The 21,772-nt window shown below is 35.6% G+C and overlaps 1 protein-coding gene across 3 annotated transcripts in view; it reads left to right on the forward strand.

Moving 5' to 3' along the window:
* Nucleotides 1-20,512, forward strand: part of Ac3 (Adenylate cyclase 3) — a 37,520-nt gene extending 17,008 nt beyond the window's left edge. For all 3 annotated transcript variants that reach the window (XM_089740276.1, XM_089740277.1, XM_089740278.1), the window contains exons 11-21: nucleotides 881-1,136; nucleotides 2,885-2,968; nucleotides 3,512-3,616; nucleotides 4,921-5,132; nucleotides 6,265-6,340; nucleotides 8,906-9,128; nucleotides 10,417-10,499; nucleotides 11,446-11,547; nucleotides 12,884-13,132; nucleotides 15,371-15,520; nucleotides 17,076-20,512. In XM_089740276.1, coding sequence (XP_089596402.1) covers nucleotides 881-1,136; nucleotides 2,885-2,968; nucleotides 3,512-3,616; nucleotides 4,921-5,132; nucleotides 6,265-6,340; nucleotides 8,906-9,128; nucleotides 10,417-10,499; nucleotides 11,446-11,547; nucleotides 12,884-13,132; nucleotides 15,371-15,520; nucleotides 17,076-17,201 — 1,666 coding nt within the window. In that variant the 3' untranslated portion in view covers nucleotides 17,202-20,512. The remainder of the gene's footprint in view (nucleotides 1-880; nucleotides 1,137-2,884; nucleotides 2,969-3,511; nucleotides 3,617-4,920; nucleotides 5,133-6,264; nucleotides 6,341-8,905; nucleotides 9,129-10,416; nucleotides 10,500-11,445; nucleotides 11,548-12,883; nucleotides 13,133-15,370; nucleotides 15,521-17,075) is intronic.
* Nucleotides 20,513-21,772: the final 1,260 nt, after the last annotated feature.

A 21,772-nucleotide genomic window follows, 5' to 3' on the forward strand; every position in this document is an offset into this window, starting at 1 on the left:
TATTCAAAATTTTAGTTGGTAATGTAAATAAAAAATTGTTGCGTGAACTTAGCGCGAATAATAAACATTTAAGTTTTTAAATTATTTCCATAATGCGCATATTCGACAGGAATTTTGCTTTCAACTACCAATGTTTCTGTATGTATCATAGAATCCCCGTGGATTACATTATTTCATTTTAGTAACTTATACTCTCCATGAGTAAATAAAGTAAATGGTCCACTTTTCAACGAAACTGTGCATCGCAATTAAGCTAACAAACTGAGCACACTAGAGAAAAATTATATGCAAGACAATACCAAACAACTGGATACTAATCTGGTTTGTTATACTGCTTCGATCAATTATTGATCGAAGTTATACCGTATAATTAATATAATATTTGAAATAATAATTTAATAATATAATAATAAAAATAAAAAAGTCGGTGGTGGCCCAAATGTAAAAAGCAGTCTTGCTGGACAATGCACGTATAGTTCGCCGGTTTCTCGCCAAATAGTCCCTAACGCTCCGGCCGATTGTTGCCCACCTCGCCAGAGTGTGTCCTGCCGTCTTCTCAGGCGAGGCAGTGTTTAATACACATAATAATAATATAACTCTTTATTTAATACCACATGTACAGAGTAAGCATATAAAACAAATAATAGTCGGTGACATAAATTGGCGGCCTTATCGCTGAAACCGATATCTTCCAGACAACCTTGCAGGGAGAGGAATAAGCAAACTGGATGGTGCTATATCTTAATAAACTTACATAAAAATATATACTTATATACACATGTGAAAAATAAATACAATATAAGAACAAATATAAGAATATATGCAATATATTCAAACAGCAAGCTAAAAAGCGTTTATATCTTAAATGTTTGCTTTTTAGGGAATTGGCGGACGCAACAACATTGTGCCTTACTTTCAAGGGTTCCGAGGCTGAGCAGGCCTTCGTGAACCGTAACGATCCCTGTCCGCTGGCGCTCGCGGCTCCTCCGGTTCTGCTTCTACCGGCCGTGGTCGCAATCGCTAGTTTTGCGGTTCCCCCTACTTGGGCATTGAGTGCTGTTTACATGGCACTTGTTTTGGAGACAGGCCTTATAAACATCATCTATTATGTGCACTACAGATACTCACAATATAAGGTTTGTTTTAATGTAACAGTCAAGCTGCAGCAATAATATAGGTATATGTGCAATTTTATCGATTTTTTTATTTACGGGGAAATACACTGGTATACAGATTGTACTACAATAAAGGAGGAAATTGATAAACTTAACTTAAGATTTAAGCTTAAAACTTAACAGGGAAGGCTGAAGGAACATTCATGTTAGTTATACCTAATAAATAGACAAAGCGAAAGGATATATCAATGTATTTTATTATGTATTATAAATATATGTATGTATATGACTTACTGACTAGGAGCTACCCTCATCGGAGGACATGCTCAAATTGTCACATAAGCTTATATTTCATGCTGATTGTAGAGTATAAAAAAACACAAAAAAATGTAAATTCTTGTTGGTAAGTTCATAAGAAAATTATAATCCATAGATTCATAGCAGTGTCTTATAATGACGTATACTTAATGGCGCTAACAAGATACCGAATATCATCATTGTACCAAAACGATCAATTAACTAATGGCCGCATTCGGCCGCCATAGACATAAAACGCACCCCTGAATTAGAAAATAATCATAAAATCTCGATAACATGTTATTCTTAAATGATAAATAAAGCTATCGTTAAAAGAGACAATGGCAGTATTTGATTACCGGATTTCCAGTGTACCTATTATTCACTAAAAATCTGAAATTAATTATATTGTAGAAAAATTTTGCGCACCTGTTGATAAAGAAAATACTAGGCCATAATAGCAGAGACAGTTGTGCTATGAACCAAATAGGATCTTTGGTACAGCTTTTGTACAGCTACAACTGAGTTGTTGACAGTTTCACGGGCAGAAGAGCTCAGAATCCATCTAATAGGCTTCCAGAGCCCACAGATATCACAGCATTTATGCTTCATACAGATTTCCACTACAATGAGATGGAAGCTTATATTGATAAGTACCCATTACCAGTAAATATGCAACTTTATCAATTTGCGAGCTTGATGAATCCCAAAAAAAATATAAAGCATATCTTTTATTTAAAAAAAGTAAGACTCAGTACGAATAGACTAAAAGTCTTAGCAATTAGGTCAGTTACACTTTCATAATGACGACATAAAAATCTATTGTTGTATTAGGAGTCCATCAATGTTAGTGACAAAGTAGATTATTCGATTTTACATGTAGTATGGAGGAATAAGGAAGGAAGGAAGGATAGCCGCTATTTCAAGTTAATTCACTTTGGGGGTCTAATGGTGCTTGTTATCGCTAATGACGACGTGGACCGTTAATTCGATATCTTATTTACGTCAGTAAACAAATTCTATGATTATTTTTATTGCACACTAAATTGAATGCCGCACCCTATTCTAACACGTGAGGAAAACGTCTTAATACTGTAATTCAGTCGTACCTATCCTACCTACTACCAGTTTTAGTTTAGGTGGTTTAGCTTTAAGCCGGAGAGCATGAAAAATAGGTGTGTAGATAATCATTCGTGGGGGATTTTAAATACAACTAGGAGTTGATTACGGAGAATGTTTCTATACCCAAAAACCTTTCAAGGGTAGGGTAGGGCATCCATTGTTATTTCAGTACAATTACGACTTTAACCAAATGTCTAAATGTCATAATCTGGTTTCGTAATCTGCCCATCAACTACTAAAATATGAATACCTCCATCATTTTATGTAATGTAGTTTAGTTGTCCAATTTAAAATCGGTTTGTACCAATAAATAGTTAACCACTTCTTGAAGTTATTCATTATATTTGCAGAAAAGGGACATCAACCCTCAGTGGAAGGTTACCTGTGGTATTTTCAATATATCTATGTTCGTCGCGGCAAACGTTGCTCCTCTGGTAAATACTGAATGTTCAATTTACTTCGGATAAGAGTATTTTAAATTTTTTTTAAACTAATCTATTAGCAGTAATAATTTTTCTTGCTTGATTATGTGAATAATCCAACATGGACTATTTTATTGCTGTCAAGGGTCCGAAACTCAATAGATTGTGAGTAGTCACCGTCGTTCATGGGAAGCTAGAGGCATAAAATAAGCTTTGATCTAGGCATGATTTTCTAACATCACTAAAAGAAGCACACTCCCAAAACCGAAACGGTCATAAATTCTACTACAAATCTTTATTATCAAATAAAATTTAACTATCACTTTATTTATTATACAACCCAAAATAATCAAGTATAAAGCTTTGGGTTGACAACTCTGCTGGGTCAACAAAAGTGTAAGAAGCTGTTCGGTTCCAGCGCTCATGCTAGACCGGGAGTCGTGTGTTTCAACCAAAAGTAAACAAGATTTAAATTTTATAAAGAAGCAAATGCAATTTCTTCATGGTAATTGCGAGTTCTTAAAATTTAATGAAGTGAAACTTTTCGTTCCGCAGCTCATCTGCGGCAGTTTTGAATCAATGATCGACAGTGGAATTTCAGATAATTTGATGTCACATCTCAGCGTGAGACGCTGTCTTCACCCCTCATATTACTATCACGTAAGTATTCAAGACTTTCACATTATTTCGGATCCATTGTTATGCAGACGAATCGGAGATGGGGCTATACAATATTTTTATGCATTTATTAGGAATTATCGGAAACGTGTGAAAATAGGTACTAACTACATTTTGGCTAAACAAGAATCTTACATAACACAAGCTATTTAATTTATTCTGTCGTAACTATTCAACAGAGCGAACGAGGACGCGCATTTGCTGTTTCAGTTATGTTTAATATTACTTACTTTTTATTGAAAAAAACTAACGAACCTATCTGATATTATATTGTTGATAGGTTCCGTAAATATTTTAGCTTGCCTTTACCCACCTTAAGCGATGAGATCGAAGTCTCAAGTATTTTGATTAAAAATAAATCCACTCTTCGATCGGAATATATGACTATTTTACGACCAGAATTGTTACAATGGGGCGTTTTGTAAACCCACACAGTCACCATTAAAATGTTTATATACATATCGATATGTTTAATCCTTCATACAAAAAGAACATGAAGACATACATCGGCATAATAGATGCTTTTTTTTAAATTATGACCATTTGAAAGTCAAGACACATATTACTGTTGTGAAGCCAAATTTAAAGGTATCAAAAATGTTTAGTCATTTGGAAAGTTCATTAATTCTTCAACTCTGCAATATCATTTCAGCAGAATACATTTGATTTTATTGGAATGCATATTGACGAAGTTAAGATATTCTCAATTGTCTGTGTTCCCTTACATTTTCAACATTGTTGGTTTACGACATAGCTTTTTTAGTTTGTATTAAAATATCACCAACAGCAAATTATTAACAAAGAATCAGCATCAACACAAAAAAAAAGATTTTGTAGTGGTACCTACAGTTTTACTGGTGATATGGTTATTATGAGTAGGGCAGTCTTTAATACAATATAATACTGACTTCGATTTTGTGTCTTAAGGCGGGCTACTGTGTCCACGTTGTAAGTACTTTACATTGGTGGTAGGACCTCTTGTGAGTCCGCGAGGGTAGGTACCACCGCCCGGCCTATTTCTGCCGTGAAGCAGTAATGCGTTTCGGTTTGAAGCGTAGGATAGCCGTTGTAACTATACTGAGCCCTTAGAACTTATATCTCAAGGTGGGTGGCGCATTTACGTTGTGGATGTCTATGGGTTCCAGTAACCACTTAACACCAGGTGGGCTGTGAGCTCGTCCACCCATCTAAGAAAAAAAAAAAAAAAAGAAACAGGCTGTGAAACCCTGCTCATCTATGAACAAAAAAGTACATTCTTGATCGATTTGTTCTACTGTATAATGTAGGTGGGTGCGGGCGCCGCGTGTGGTGCTTTGTGGGTGTCTCCGATGGGGGGATGGTCGCGGTTCGTGTTCCTGGGAGCGTTGGCGTTGGCTCACGTGGTGCCGGCGGTGGTGCATCCCGCGTTACTCGCCTCGCGTCCGAGCCTCGACCGTGACCCATTTCGCCTGCCGTTTAACGCCTCTAAAGATTACGATGAAGACTTGTTTATGGCTCTGTAAGTACACGGTTCCGAATTTTTCAATATAACAAATTTTGAGTTACTTCATACTTATATTTATTTATTTATTTTATTTATTTAATATATATTGTACACACAGCTGTTAGAAAAAACACGACAATAAGGATACAGAGTACAAGGGCACTAATCTTAGTTAAGGCTTTTATGATTCAAAAGATCTTACACGAGCTGGATGCTATGTACAACTATGAAGCAGAAGATACTGACATAAGTCCTGGACTGCGCCTGCTACTATTATTTCTCTATCCGTCCGTAATCTTAGCATCTTCTTTTTATCATCGCACCTCCCGCCATCGGAGCAGAGTTCATCCATATTATCTGGAACCACTGCATTCATCGACAGTGCGTTTCTAGAGGTCTTTTTGCCACGTACCATCCGGCTATGGAATAAGCTCCCCTCCACGGTGTTTCCCGAGCGCTACGATATGTCCTTCTTTAAAAGAGGCTTGTGGAGAGTATTAAGCGGTAGGCAGCGGCTTGGCTCTGCCCCTGGCATTGCTGTAGTCCATGGGTGACGGTAACTACTCACCATCAGGTGGGCCGTATGCTCGTCTGCCTACAAGGGCAATAAAAAAAATCTTTATGATATCTCCTTTTAATTCCTCACATACTCAAAGGTTAGCCACGTTTTATTGTCCCGGAAAGGTTTCAAAAATCTAGAAATAAATTTCTAATTTCCACCTACCAATTTAAATCGTAAAATAACTCACTATGGTATTTGGTAACATTTGAATAAAATATTTTTCCTTATTGCTGCTATCTAAATAATATTGACAACAAGACTCAGTAAAGTAAAATAAAAACTATTCGTGCTGATAATTAAAACATTTACGGAGTCCAAAATACGTTCCCCCTTAACGAATTCTTGGTAAATTATTAATGTAGTAGGTTTGCAAGAATGCGTCATATTTTAAGTAACTCAAGGTGACATGCTTGCATTGTGAGTTGTGACTTGTGGATCAGTATTTAATTTCGTAGAACATTGACGCATATCAACGTTCAACAGAACTTAAAAGGAATCTTGAAGTTTTGATTCAAAATAAAACTTGGTATTTAATATTTTTGCAATTCAAATTTCTGAATGAATTATTTTTATATCTGGTTTCAGTGCTCAAATTCATGGAGGCCGTAATCTACTGCTTTTGTTCTTCATTGTCGTTGCGATACTAATATTGAATAGATACGTAAGTACTTCTTCTTTTTCTCCACCTTATCCCACTAGGTGGGGTCGGCACAGCTAATTTTTCTCTTCCATTCTCCTCCATCAGTCGTCATCTCAACACTCACTCCTCTCTCTCTCATATCGTCATTCACACACTCCATCCATGTCTTCTTCGGTCGACCTCTTCCCCCTCTACCTTGCACTACCATTTCCATACATCTCCTAGTCACATGCATCTTCTCTCTACGCATCACATGTCCATACCACGCTAACCGTCCGCTCCTTAATTTGTTGCTTACCGGGGCCACTTTCACACTTCCTCTGATATACTCATTCTTTATCTTGTCCATTCTTGTCACTCCACACATCCATCTCAACATTCGCATCTCTGCCGCGTGCACTCCTCTTTCATGCTTTACTTTCGTCGTCCAACACTCAGATCCATACAGCACGACAGGTCTAATGATCGTTTTGTAAATTTTTCCCTTATTAGATACGTAAGTACTGCTAAACTAAATAAATAATGTGGTAAATAAAAAAAAACAAATAATGACCTAAATGTTTGGTTCGTTTGAGAATTTCATCGTGATTAATAAATACTTTTACTTGCCACGTTTAAGTGTTCACAGACGTAATGAATGTTTCAAATACAATAAAGAATCAATGTTAATCATAGTTAGTTTTATTTAGAAACTAGCGACCCGCCCTCGCTTCGCTTCGGAAACATGAAATTTTATTAGTATTGATAGGCGAGTCCCGCCATGTTGCGCGCGTTACGACAATAACTGCGGGTGACACCGCGGGGCGAAGCTAGTCTAAAAAAAGTAGCCTAAGTTACTCCTTATATCATCAGCTACTTATCAGTGAAAGTCCCGTCAAAATCGGTCCAGCCGTTCCAGAGATTAGCCGGAACAAACAGACAGACAGACAAAAATTGTAAAAAATGTTGTTTTGAATATATTCCTTCATATGCATGTAGTAAAAAGAGGCTATTTCAATATTACAAACAGATACTCCAATTTTATTTATATGTATAGATAACAAACACGAAATACCGAATACGAATTTAGCAATATAATTTTATTAAGTAGTGATTACACGGTTGAAACTGCACATATCGTGACTGTACACGTACGTTAAATAGAGTAAATCCCAGTTTCGACACGTTGAAGAGCGCTCACTCGCGTGTACAGAGTGCGTGTAATCTCATTTGAATCGACGTTTGCTATTAATAAGTTTGTTTACATCAATGGTTATGTTTTCAACTACTATAAATACTAGCTATTTCAATGTTTCCTTAACACCTTTAATACGTTGTTCGTGAGTTATTGTTACTAGTAACATGTACTTATATATTAATAGCTTATCATTAAACTCGAATTCGGTAAAACTAAAGGAGGGTTATATTTCAACAGTATATGTCAATGGGTATGTATCTCATAGCTACAGCGTCAGTTTTGTTGCTAAATTACGAAACATAGAAAACTATTTATCGTAATAGGTATGACCATTACGACATTTTAACATTCCGCGTTTCTTTAGATATCCAAGTACCAATTTGACGTTACATTTAAATATTGAGACTGGTTATTTTTCCAAATACATAATAATATCAATAATGTATTCCTTGATTTAAATATCATATATAAATAGATTTTGTTGAATAATGTATCCGTCAATCAACGACTATTTTTGATTTGCAGATATTGCAGCAAATATTTTATGTATGAGTATATAGTATTATATTTCTATGTTTCTCTCTCTTTCAGTTCAATTAGATGGTTATCTACTTTACAGTACTATCTACCTAAGTATGCGACTGTTCTGGCTGTAATATGCATAGAAAAACAGAGAGCCTGTCTATGATTAGGACGCCCCAGACACGTCGTTACGAATCCATCAGATCCAGTAAACGTTGCATTAGACGCCTTTAGTCTAACACTAGGAGCAGGCTCAGAGACTCCGGTAACCGTACTCGTCGAACTCGACAAAGAGTTGAGCGTGCAACCTAACCTAAAAATCAGCCCGCTGAGTTACTCGCCGTATCTTTTCAGCGGGTGGCGATTCCGATCCGGTAGTAGATTCATATATATGTCACATCACTTCTTGTGAAGTCGTCGTGGCCTAAAGGATAAGGCGTCCGGTGCATTCGTATCTAGCGATGCAACGGTGTTCGAATCCCGCAGGCGGGTACCAATTTTTCTAATGAAATACGTACTTAACAAATGTTCACGATTGTTTTCCACGGTGAAGGAATAACATCGTGTAATAAAAATCATACCCGCAAAAAAAAATTAATTTGCGTAATTATTGGTGGTAGGACCTCCACCACCCCGCCTATTTCTGCCGTGAAGCAGTAATGCGTTTCGGCTTGAAGGGTAGGGCAGCCGTTGTAACTATATTGAGACCTTAGAACTTATATCTCAAGGTGGGTGGTGCATTTACAAGTCTATGGGCCCCAGTAACCACTTAACACCAGGTAGACTGTAAGCTCGTCCACCCATCTAAGCAATAAATAAATAAAAAATATATAATAGAAAAGAAATATTTGTTTAATAATATATTTATCATAAATTTTAATACGTAGTTGGAGTCACTAGAGCGCGCCCGGCACTCCCGGGGCGAGCGCATGCGCGGTCAAGCCGAGCAGGCGAGCGACCTGCGCCGTCGCAACCAGCAGCTCATCCACAACGTGCTCCCGCCGCATGTCGCCACGCACTTCATGGGCGCACGACACCACCATCGCGACCTCTACAGTCAAAGCTACGCCGAAGTCGGGGTTCTATTTGCCTCGATGCCCAATTTTACAGGTACGTTCTTGTGTCGTTGACTGACCGAATAATCCACAATTATGTGTAAAATATGAGAGCGTCGCAACATCTTCATATCACGCAGAAGCAAACTGTCACATTAATATAAAGTCTTTCCTAACGATTAGTGATATTTGAATTGCTACATTTTACGCTATTCAAGAATAGGCTTTCAATGGCCACCTTTGTCATGTTGTTATGGTTTATGGTCGAAATTAATGTTCGGTACTTTCCAAACCTTACCACCACTTATCCTCCTACTCTTCGCCATTGCCCTGCCTCTTAACCTACCCCTACGCTCATTTTAAAAGCAACTTATACCACGAATTCGAACAAGAAATGGATGAAATGTGAAAAATGGATGATAACGGTCGGTATCTTTTGACATATTTCCTTTATTCTGTAATGGAAGCATTAATACATGAAAGAGGTGCTTCACGGTTACGCCTTTTAATTATTTTTTTATTATTCCTTGAATGGTTGGATGAGCTCACGACCCACCTGATCTTAAGTGGTTACCGGAGCCCATAGACATCTGCAATGTAAATGCCGCCACCCACCTTGAGACATAAGTTGTAAGGTCTCATTTTTGACAGTACAGCGGCTGCCCCGCCCTTCAAACCGAAACGCATTACTGCATTACGCATTGCTGCTTACTGCACTAAGTGGTTACTGGAGCCCATAGACATCTACAACGTAGACGCGCCACCCACCTTGAGATACAAGTTCTAAAATCTCAGTATAGTTACAACGGCTGCCCCACCCTTCAAACCGAAACGCATTACTGCTTCACGGCAAAAATAGGCAGGGTGGTGGTACCTACCCGCGCGGACTCACAAGAGGTCCTACCACCAGTAATTACGCAAATTATAATTTTGCGGGTTTGATTTTTAATACACGCTGTTATTCCTTCACCGTCGCAGTCAATCGTGAACATTTGTACTTAACAAGGGGCTTGGCTCTGCCCCTGGCATTGCTGACGTCCATGAGCGACGGTGACCACTTACCATCAGGTGGGCCGTATGCTCGTCCGCCTACTAAGGCAATAAAAAGTAAATAAAGAAACGTATTTCATAGAAAAATTGGTACCTGCCGGCGGGATTCGAACACCGATGCGAGATGACGTACCTATGCCCATCGCACTGCTGGTTAACATGAGCGACGGTAACCACTTACCGTCACGGGCACATATCCGTTTACCTTCGAAGGCTAAATAAAATAGCAATTTTTTCGTCGAGGATGCGGAAAAACGTATTTATCGAAAATATAATGTAAAGCATTATTTCAGAATTTTACTCGGAGGAAACAGTTAACAATCAAGGCCTAGAATGTTTGCGGTTTCTGAACGAAGTTATATCAGATTTCGATTTAGTAAGTATATTATTTAAAAGTATTGAAACATTAAATTAAGTTCAAATAAATTAGTAAGTATTTTTTTTTAGTTTTACTGCGTTATAGTTGACCTACATTATGGTAAATACCTACTCAATTAAATAAATGTACCCATGGAAAAAAAACAGTGGATATTAGTGGACTAAGCATTTCTGTTTCTAAATCTAGTTTAAATATCACATTTTTAATTGTGTAATTCAGTTAATTCGAATAGTAAATTTACAAATTGCAAAAAAAGAAATGTAATCAATTCTCAATAGATGGCGCTAGAAGGAGTGCCTAATTTTCATTATATCATAAACTTACAAAATACACACAAACAGTAAAAAAAGACGAGGAAATCTTTTTTGTTTTCTCGTGCATTAAAATACATCTTCATTATCTTGTATATAATACATTTTATGTACCACACGCTAAACAACATTAGTTACATTGTGTAGGTACATTAAAATGTTCACCATAATAAATGCATCGATTTGAATCAGTATTGCATTAAGTTCAATGGATAACTTCTATTCGTGTATATATATTAGGCCTAGAATAGAATCATCCCAACAGTTTACATGGGCTTCGTAAAAAGCGCACATAGATTCCCCAAAGAATGGGCAGCAGCAGTATTGTACCACAATATTCACCGTGGTCTCCAACCGGCCTTTGTGCGGAAGGTTGGGCTTATTGTGAATATTGATTGGCTATCATTGAACTTTTTGGGTATTTAGTTGGTCGCGGTACAAAAGTTTGAGAAACGATGGTTTCCTGTAGGTATACAGGATATTTAATATTATAGATATATTATATAGATGTAGATAATTTTAGCATATAATTGAACTATCCGCTAGATGAAAAGACAAGACATTGCAAATCATTTAATTTTACTCATTACTCATTTAATTTTACTTAAGAACTTGTCGTATTTTGGTTTCAGCTGCTGGAAGACCCTAAATATAGTAAGGATATAATAAAGATAAAAACTATTAGTTCCACATACATGGCAGCGTCCGGCCTAAATCCTACAAGACAAATGCAGGTATAACGTTTTAATAGATAATTAAATAAAAAAGTATTAATTCAAACTTTCAATGGAAATATATGAGTTCTTTGAGACAGATACCTACATCGTAGTATTCAACTAGACTGATGATATGAATTTTATTATTTGAAACATTCTTTTAAAGTAGTTATATCAAAATATGTTATAAAGTCAAACTGTTACATTTATCAACAAAACCAAATAAACTAATCAAGGCCTGTAAGTATTAAACGTTAAGGTCAGATGAAAAAATTGTATGCAACAATTATAAAACAACGATCTTGCCTGAGAATTATCTTACAATATTTGTTTTGAATCGTGTGCAAAGAGCGTTACGACGGATAGATGTGTTAGATAGATTTCTTGTCTACGATAGATCAGTAGCAACTAGGAACAGAGAAGTAGCCTAACCGTGAAAATATGTAAACTCTTATCCGTTAACAATTTATTAGATGATGTTTCGCAGCGATGAACGTGAATACGTAATGCGGCAACCGCGAATATCATGCGATGTCAAATTCAATGTATGCAAAAAGAAATTTAATAATTCACCATTCACCTAGTGTAAACTGGTTACTGGAGTCCATAGATGAGTCGACTATTATCAAAGGCGGCAATCTGACTTTTGGACAATGATTGGTAAATCAGAAAAACGAATTATTGACTTTGTATTCCATTGGCAGTCACAAAACTCTTCGGAACGACATCTTAGATAAATAACAGGTTAACTATTAACCTTTATTTAATGCAGGTTTTGAACCGTATTCTTTGAAGGAGACGATTATATTCAAATAAATCTGTATTGACATATCAATAAAAATTTTTTGTCCAAATGCACAGATTGCCACCTTTGATAATAGACGACTCAGATATCACAACAAAAATGCCGCTACCCACCTTGAGACTCGTGGTCGACGTCTTGATTGTATTTTACACAAAACCTAGTCATACATTTTATAACAATAACAATCTTATAAAACGAAATTCTTAACTCAACAATAATTAACGGCCGTCTGGTGTAGTGGTAAGTGACATGGTCACTACACAAGGGGGTCGTGGGTTCGAATCCCGCCAAGGGAAGATATTTGTATGATAAATATAAATGTCTTATACAGGGTTATGGTTGTGTATAATAAAAATCTTACATTTATTTCCGTTATCTGGTACCTGTAACACAAGTTCTTTACGAACTTAGCACGGGACCAGTTAACGTGGCGTGATTGTTATTAAATAATTATTTATTTATTTAAAAAAATTTATATTATTCGACCTAACAAATTTAATAGGTACCTAGTTTATCAAATAAATGGTATTGCACGTTACATTGTCGTAGCCATCAGATGGCGTGGTGGTGCGCTGGGCTCATCTCGCTTGTTTGGTTGAGTTCGCCCTGGAATTGCAACGCGTCCTCGCAGCAATAAACGAACAATCTTTCAATCATTTTGTACTTCGTATGGGAGTCAACCACGGTCCTATTACTGCTGGTGTGATCGGCGCTCGGAAACCACATTATGACATATGGGGGAATACAGTTAATGTCGCTTCTCGAATGGAGAGTACCGGAAAAGCTGGCTGCATTCAGGTAAAGCTTTTATTAAATCTTTATATTGTATATAGCGACCCGCCCTCGCTTCGCTTCGGAAACATTAAAACACACATGAAACCAAAAAAAAGAAAATTAAAAAAAAATAAAAAAAGTAGCCTATGTTCACCAGGGACAATGTCGGCTTCTAATGGAAAAAGAATTTTTCAAATCGGTCCAGTAGTTTCGGAGCCTATTCGAAACAAACAAACAAACAAATCTTTCCTCTTTATAATATTAGTATAGACTAGCTGACCCGGCAGACTTCGTAGTGCCTCAATCGATAAATAAAAGACCTAAACGTTTGTATAAAATAAACTTAAAACAAACAAAAGAACACCGACGGGGGACACATTAAAAGAAAAACAAAATTGTTATTTTTATTTAACTACAAGCATTTTCATATTTATCTACCTTTTAAACCTTCTCTGGACTTCCACAAATAATTCAAGACCAAAATTAATCAAATCGGTCCAGCCGTTCTCGAGTTTTAGTGAGACTAACGAACAGCAATTCATTTTTATATATTTAGATTAATTTAGGTAGAACATTTACATCAGTAGAACTATTGATTTGTTTTTACAAATTTAATAAGAGAATCATAATTGCTGCTAACGTTAAAAAGAAATGCATTTTTTGTGGATGAAATACGAAAACGACGATAATTCATCAAAGTGCTATGTATTTTTAACTGGCTTACTGCGAGCATTCAGCTCATCTCAAGGTAAGAAATCAAGGCACCAGTACACCGCTGTCAACATATTATGAATGATTGGTTACATATGCGGCATTTATGTACATATTTACGTATTAGATAATAACCCGAAAAAAATGTTAATAAATAAAGCTTGTTTCTTTTGAAGAAATTAATTGTCTCAACCTCATTTGCCTTATCCACCATCCATATCAAATTTGAATGGAATCTATAAATTGTCTAAAATGTTTTCGAAGGCTAGCTATAAGGAAGCGCGCTTAAATACTTTTTATATACAAGTCAATTTCATACTATGTACTAAATCGTTTGTTTACTAATCGATTAAAATTGAGCAATTATATATATCTCGATTTTTGCAATAGATTTTCTAAATAAGATTATCTATAACATGTTGAAGTGCTGATTAAGGAGGGTTGCATATTTAAGGAAAACGACACCTTAATTCGTGTACCGATGATGTTTTCTGCTTTGACCTTTCACAGTTGCACAACAAGCGTTGCTGCCATTTACGATATAACTAGGGGCGTTATGCTTATGTATTCAGGCCTACCTACTTGCATTCATATAATATATTGGTAAACATTCAGTTACCAACTTTTGTTTGCTTTGATTGCGTGCAGTAGTACACCGCAACACACCTGCCATATATTTTTCAGAACTTCTCTAAATGAAAGCGGATGTCTGGAAGAGACCGCTTTTGGCGATAAGCCCGCCTATTGTATAAATTATACCTGATCTGCCTCTTGACTTACTTTCAATGATAATTATGTTTGATGTGCAATATGTCTGTCTCTCTCTCTTTTATTTTCTCTCTTACCTTATATTTCATTTCATCTCTCTTTTTGGATAAGTAAAAAAAATACCGACAGCCCGTTATTTCGAAGGCGTTTTCAAATTTACTTTAATAATATTATTTAATTTATTAACATATAATAAATTTATTTTAATGATATAATATGTTTTTGGGTGAATATAATATTAGCCGAAGATTATAAATACAACACTAAAAATTACACTGGAATTTTTGCAACTGCTATTTTACTATAAATGATAAATAAACAATGTTCATTTATGTATATTGAAAGAATAATATGTAATTAAAAAACGCAGACTAACATTAATAAACGGATAAGCTACTTACGACCTATAGTATTTTTCCTATTCCCTTATAAATCTACTTGAACTAAAAATAAAAATTAGATTTCTGTGTTATAGTAAATGTTGAAACGAACATTCCTATATGTTTCAAGTAACAAGGAACAGTGTGCTTAGTGTGAGTTTTCTAACATTCTCGATAGCGTAAAAGTTAGCCCAATTTTGTATGCAGTTAGAACAGCGCCCCTAGCGACAAACGTAGGCAAACGATCCCATTCCATACAAATATGAGCTAACTTTTACGCTATCGAGAACGTTAAAAGACTCGCCCTAAGCACACCGAACAGAACAGTCATCACTTTTAAACAAGAAGAGGAGACATGGTAGTAAAATGTTACGTAGTATGTTCAACATTTGAATTATTTCAGGTTACTGAGGAGACATGCCAGATCTTACAGAAGTTTGGTTACTACTTCGAGCAACGTGGTCTAGTTGCGGTCAAAGGCAAGGGCCAGCTAATGACCTACTATCTCCAGGGCAAACACGATAATCCGCCAGGCCATATGGACAAACCCAACGTTAGTTTAATTTTATTTATCTGGAATAACCTACCAAAAGTTTATGATAATTTTTGTTCATAGGCAGCTTGAACTTGGTGCTAAAACGCATTTATAATTATTTTCACGTTTTATTTTATGTTTATGAGATGTTAAAACTGATTTTTATATTTTCTTTATTATGTCAATAAAACAATATTTGTTAGAAACCTGTCGATGTATTTGATGTAAACAATCAATCAAATACCCCTTTTGACCTCAAGTTAAAAGGAGATTCAGATACGATAATTAATTATGGAAAAAATTTAGGATGTATCACCTGTCAGTTTTTGATTTTGTTTACTTTGAAGAGGATGTATAAAATTTTGTTGTTTTGTTTTTTAATGGCCATATTTATAAAATATATTGACTGTATCCATAAATTACACCGCGTGAACTTAGCTATTTATGTCAAGTTGCTGCAAGGTCCTTCGCTTGTTAATACCATACCATACCAAATAGTTTCTACGATACTTCTACCATGATTATCGCTAATTACAACCCTGACCCGGCTCGCGTAGCAGCCAGACACGTCCAGGTGGATCCACTTGTTCCATATTCATCAGCCTCTTGAGTTTCTTGTCGGTTTTCTTCAGCGGGTCGCGATTCAAATCTGGTAGTTGATGCATTACGATGAAGTTTCCCTAGAGTTGATAGGCTCAAAACGCTAATTATAATTCTGATTACCGCTTTAAATATTTCTGAATTTTATTTAATGAAGTATATTTAGTATACAGAAAGAGGTTATTAAAAGTAGATTAAAGATTACAAGATATTCCGTGCGGCTGTAACAAGATAAAAAAAAGTGAAATTTTTGTCAAATATGTGTAATTTGTTTTGTACAAATATGAGATGGGTTAATTTTCTTAATCACTACTGATATTTTTGTCAGGAATCATAGCAAGAGCCGATTTATTTGTTTTTACAATACATACTTTATTGCATCCTAAAACACGATTAACATTCAAAAACAGTCAACAGGCAGATCAAATTTTTAAAAACCTCCCCATATATATTGTAGGATACTGTTGTTAACAATATTTAGAGTAGTGAATTTTTTTATTAGAACAATACACGACTTCTCGTATACATTAAAACGAGTAATTTTGTAATAAAAGTGTAACCTTACACCATCCAATCTGTTTACCTTTTAATGAAATTTTAAAAGAAACATGTTAATTTGTATTTACCAACCTTTTATGCGTGCAGAAATAGTTTTGTAATGTGTGATGATCATTGTGATTATCAAAGTTGTATTTCATTACGCTTTCACAGGGCTACATTATTACACTTCTATCCTCTATCCTTCTATCTCCTAATCGCTACACTTCTTCGTAGACTAAATCTTGATGAAACAGTTTTGAATCGATTTCTAATTTCAAACGTCCTTGAAATCTGTTCACTGGAGCATGTTCGTAAGAACATCAATAGAATAAAGACAGAGCTGGTTTCTTTGAAATGTTGATATTTTTATTATAACTCTTGGATTCTAGAACATTCTTGTAAATAAAAAATAAAAGTGGATTCCGTCTTACAGGTCGAAGAATCGGTGTCTGATGCGAGTCCAGGAGATGCCCTCCTGGCAAACGGTGATGTTACGGGATCTAGCGAGGATGGTGCTCTTTCACGGAACGAAGCTGACCGTCCACTACTACAGTCTTAAGATGACATAAATTTGACATGAATCATGTTTTTCACAAACATGCCTATAAGTTAAGCAAAAGAAAACTTAACAGTTCCATCAACAAAATCATATAGATTCCTTACTCCAATTCAATCGCAGTTGTATTCAAATTATAATAGTATTGATTACGTCATTAATTTTCGTATTTTTCTACGTTTGTTCTCTAAGTCTTTGATTTTTATTTGAAGTTATTGCAGTACTCTTCATTTACGATTTCATTTTCAGAGATTGTATTTTATTGACTTATCTAATATGAATTCAGCTTCACATATTTTATCCCTAGTTTGTGCTGAGGCTTTGAGGAGGTCTATGTCCAGCAGTCTACGTCTGTAGACTAAAAGAGAGACAACCACGTAATCGTATATTACGTGTAGGCGCTAGGACATCTTGTGAGTGCGTACTGGTTGGTACCAACACTCTACCTATTTCTGCCGTGAAGCAGAAATATTCTGCCGAAGGATGGGGCAGCCGTTGTACTGTTAAAAATGAGACCTTACAACTCATGTCTCGAGATGGGTAGCGCCATTTACGTTGTAGATGTCTATTAGCTCCGGGTACCACTTAACACCAGGTGGGCCGTGAGCTCGTCCACCCATATAAGCTATAAAAGAAAAAAGAAAAATAATAATAATACATATATACTTTTAATGCTTAAACGTGAATTAAAAATTTACGATTTCATACAAGAAAGTAAAATAAATCAAAATAACTAATTAAACTGAGATCACATAAAAAATAATATCCAATTAAGTTATTAATAAACTTATTATTTCTCAGTTATTATCAGTATATATTAAAGATTACTATAAAATAAATAAAAAAACCCTTGTTGATGGCAATGTAATGTCTCAAGAACATCTATGTTGTAATGACTTTAAGTAATCGTTTAGTGCCAGGCCTAAAAAAAATGTTAATCTTAATTTCCTAATACATATAATTAAGTTTTTATTTATTTCTTAGATGGCTGGACGAGCTCACAGCGCACCTGGTGCTAAGTGGTTACTGGAGCCCATAGACATCCAACACGTAAATGCGCCACCCACCTTGAGATATAAGCTCTAAGGTCTCAGTATATTTAAATCTATTTACACATTTCCATTAAGAATCCTAGACATTGGTGAAAGTATGTTAATGTTCACGAATTGCATGCAACACCTGAAAAATGGAGGGAAAATAATAAAAACATAATATAAAGTCACATTAATTACTTTCATTTAGTTGTATACCCACCATCCACGGTAATTTCTTTTACTGTTGAACATATTGTACACACATCCCGTGTGCGATAGAAACAAATGCCACAGCTACTAAACTACTTGACTAAACGTCGGATGAGACGGGCGCCCTAACGTAAACTCGTTGTGTAAGCCGATGTGGTATTTAATTAAACTTTTACTCGAAGTGATTACGTCTGCATCAAATGCGTTTGATTATAAATTCCGCCGAGATATATTGTGATAATAAAAATGACTATTAATTTACTTGACTTTTGGCCTTGGCACACTGTTAAATAATAATGAAACACAACAGAGATAATGTTTATTCTATTTTGTCTATTGAGCTGAAGTGTAATAACAACGAATTTTCAGCTCTTCCACTTTAAAAATAAATTACGAGGCACATACATATATCTGCTAAAAACTGGGTATCGTATTTAATCACTAGGGCGACATTGAAAAAGAAATCGACTCATCTTTTAGTGGTATCAATATTAATGCTTGATCCATTTAAATACATACTAGATGTGCAATCAACTTTAACTGTAGGCGTGGGATTTAATATTTACAAACTTAGATGAGTAATGAATGTTATAGAAACATAGTAAATATTATTATAGTTCAAATAATGTAGATTCTACATTGTAGAAGTTTCGAATCGAAGCTATTTTAGTGCGTTAAAATTGGATGTCAGTGTCTAAATAGAGGTCATTTTAGTCCAAACAAATGATATTGTTAGTTGTAAATGTACGTCGACTATTAAAATAGTATTTACATTAATCGTCACTTCTTTATGTAACTATCTTTATATGTACTATGTATACTATCTTTATATTTCTTTATACTATCTTTCAGTAAACCAAATATTTTTTAATATCTAAAACTATTGATACCATGGTCAACCACGACCTTCAGTAGTGTAAAGCTTTAAAAAGGTAATCTTGTCGTCACAGATTGCAAATTGTGTAATATTATATTATTTTAACTGCATTGGCTACGAATTTTAAATACTACTCAATTATTTAATGAACGGCTGTGTTAGGAGAGCGTGAAACATAATGGTTTTTTTTAACCCTGTTCAAATTAACATGACCTGGAATTCAATTTTAACTTTAAAAGGGTACAAAACCATTTTAATTCTAACTTTTTTTAATCCTACAATGTACTGATGATATGAAACTTATCAATTGACAGTTTTTTATAATTAAAAAATTACTAATAATTAATATTATTAGTACACGTTCACATAATTTTTAATTAATAATTTTACTTTTTTAAGAGATTCCCGATCCACTAAGCCATTAAGAGAGGCTGTGATGTAATTTATTTCAGAGATAGTTCGTAATTATTATTAATGGTTGATTTATTGTTCCTTGAATTATAAATACTTACGATGTAACAATGATGCACGCGGATACTTACACGGACTCGAAGAGTTTCACACGTTACGTAATAATTTCTTTACGGATAACCGAGACTCCACCTACAAGGTTTCCTCATTCCATCTGTTTATTAAATTTAGTAGAATTATTGTGATATTCAACGTTTTAAGCTTACTGTAGTGTATCTATTCGTGATTAGGATAGCTTGATTTGAAGAACAAAAATATCAATATTCTTGTAACACGGAGCAATAATACAATACACCACGTTTAATAATCAATAAAGTTCTTGTAATTGATTGAAGTGTAATTAATGTACTAGTAGTAGGGATCGCGCTTTGTACGTTATTTTAGGGTAATCTTCTTAGCCTAAACGTTTATTATGTATTTTTGTATTAGAATATTATATACGTAGGTATTTTAGGAGTAGCAAAGTGTCTTCTTTTGTGGATTTAAAATCTAATAGCTCGTATATTAGCATGTATTTTATGATTTAGATTACATCTTTCACAAGTGATATTATGAGAGATTAAGTCAAAACACGAGAAATTATTTTTCAATCTAGCAATATGTTTCCTGTGATTCTTGACTATCAATAATTTTATACCTGATGTTTTAGCTCACAAATCTTATGGTTTAAATCTATTTGCCTATAATTGTAATAAATAAAGCAATATACTTATACACTATCATTGTTTCTTTCTTTTAGTAATTCTACGAATTGAGTTGAATGCTGTTAACATAACTGTGTCGAATTGATTAAATATTGTTATTATGAACAAGTTACGTGATACCACATTGGATAATACTTGAAATGTCACACATTTTACCGTGATCCACAGGACAAACTAATAAAAATAAAATAACCTTTATGTTACTGAAATAAATTGAACTCTAATTTTTTTACACACTCGCATATACATATTACAAGGGCATAAGAAAATATACACACTTAAGCTGTGCAATGACGGCCTACAGCAGCCGTAGCCCTAGGACAGTGGTTCCGAAAATGGCGCATAGACATCAACCCAGCGAAAAGTACTGCGGTGCTATTTCAAAGGGTAAGTTCCACACGGATTTCCTCCCGGATTAGGAGGAGGAATCTCACACCCCCGATTACTCTCTTTAGACAAGCCATACCCTGGGCCAAGAAGGTCAAGTACCTGGGCGTCACCCTGGATACATCGATGACATTCCGCCCGCATATAAAATCAATCCGCGACCGAGCCGCGTTTATTCTCGGCAGGCTCTACCCTATGATCTGTAAGCGGAGTACAATGTCCCTTCGGAACAAGGTGACACTTTACAAAACCTGTGTGGCGTTTTATTATGCGTAAGCCGGAACGCACGAGATGTGGGAAAAAGGATATAGTCTGTGACACGATACCTTTTTACCGCCAAATATGAAAAACATAAAAAATAATTTATAATGAGTTAAATAACTAATTTAATGTAATTACTTTATGCCGCTACAACAGTAAAATTTATATTGTTCCAACTGTGGTGTTAATTACATAAAACACGACCAGGCGAAATAAAGAAGGGACTCTATATGAGCTCCGTCCCAAGGAAACTCAGTCTCCGAGGTGTGAATGTCGAGTTCAGGACCACGGTCCGGTATCTCGGATGCGACATCGACCGCTCATTGAGTATGGCCGCGCATGTTAACCGTGTCATCGGAGATTCGCGCGACCAGGTTCTCGTGTACTCGTGTCCGGGCTTCCGACCAGGACTAGACTCCTCATTTATAAGACATATGTCCGTTCCCGCCTCACATACGCTGCTGCGGCCTGGTACCACCTGTTATCGTCGTCCCGGGACCTAGATGTGGAGTCGCTCAGGGAGTTCGTGACTAGGCTCGCTCGTAATATGTACGAGCAAGCCGAAAACGGTGCCCCTCCTTAGTATCTCCACAACGTAGTCCCGCTGCACGCCAGACCATCTGATAGTAT

The sequence above is a fragment of the Bombyx mandarina genome, chromosome 04 (assembly GCF_030267445.1).
Source record: "Bombyx mandarina strain Sakado chromosome 04, ASM3026744v2".
NCBI lineage: Eukaryota > Metazoa > Arthropoda > Insecta > Lepidoptera > Bombycidae > Bombyx > Bombyx mandarina.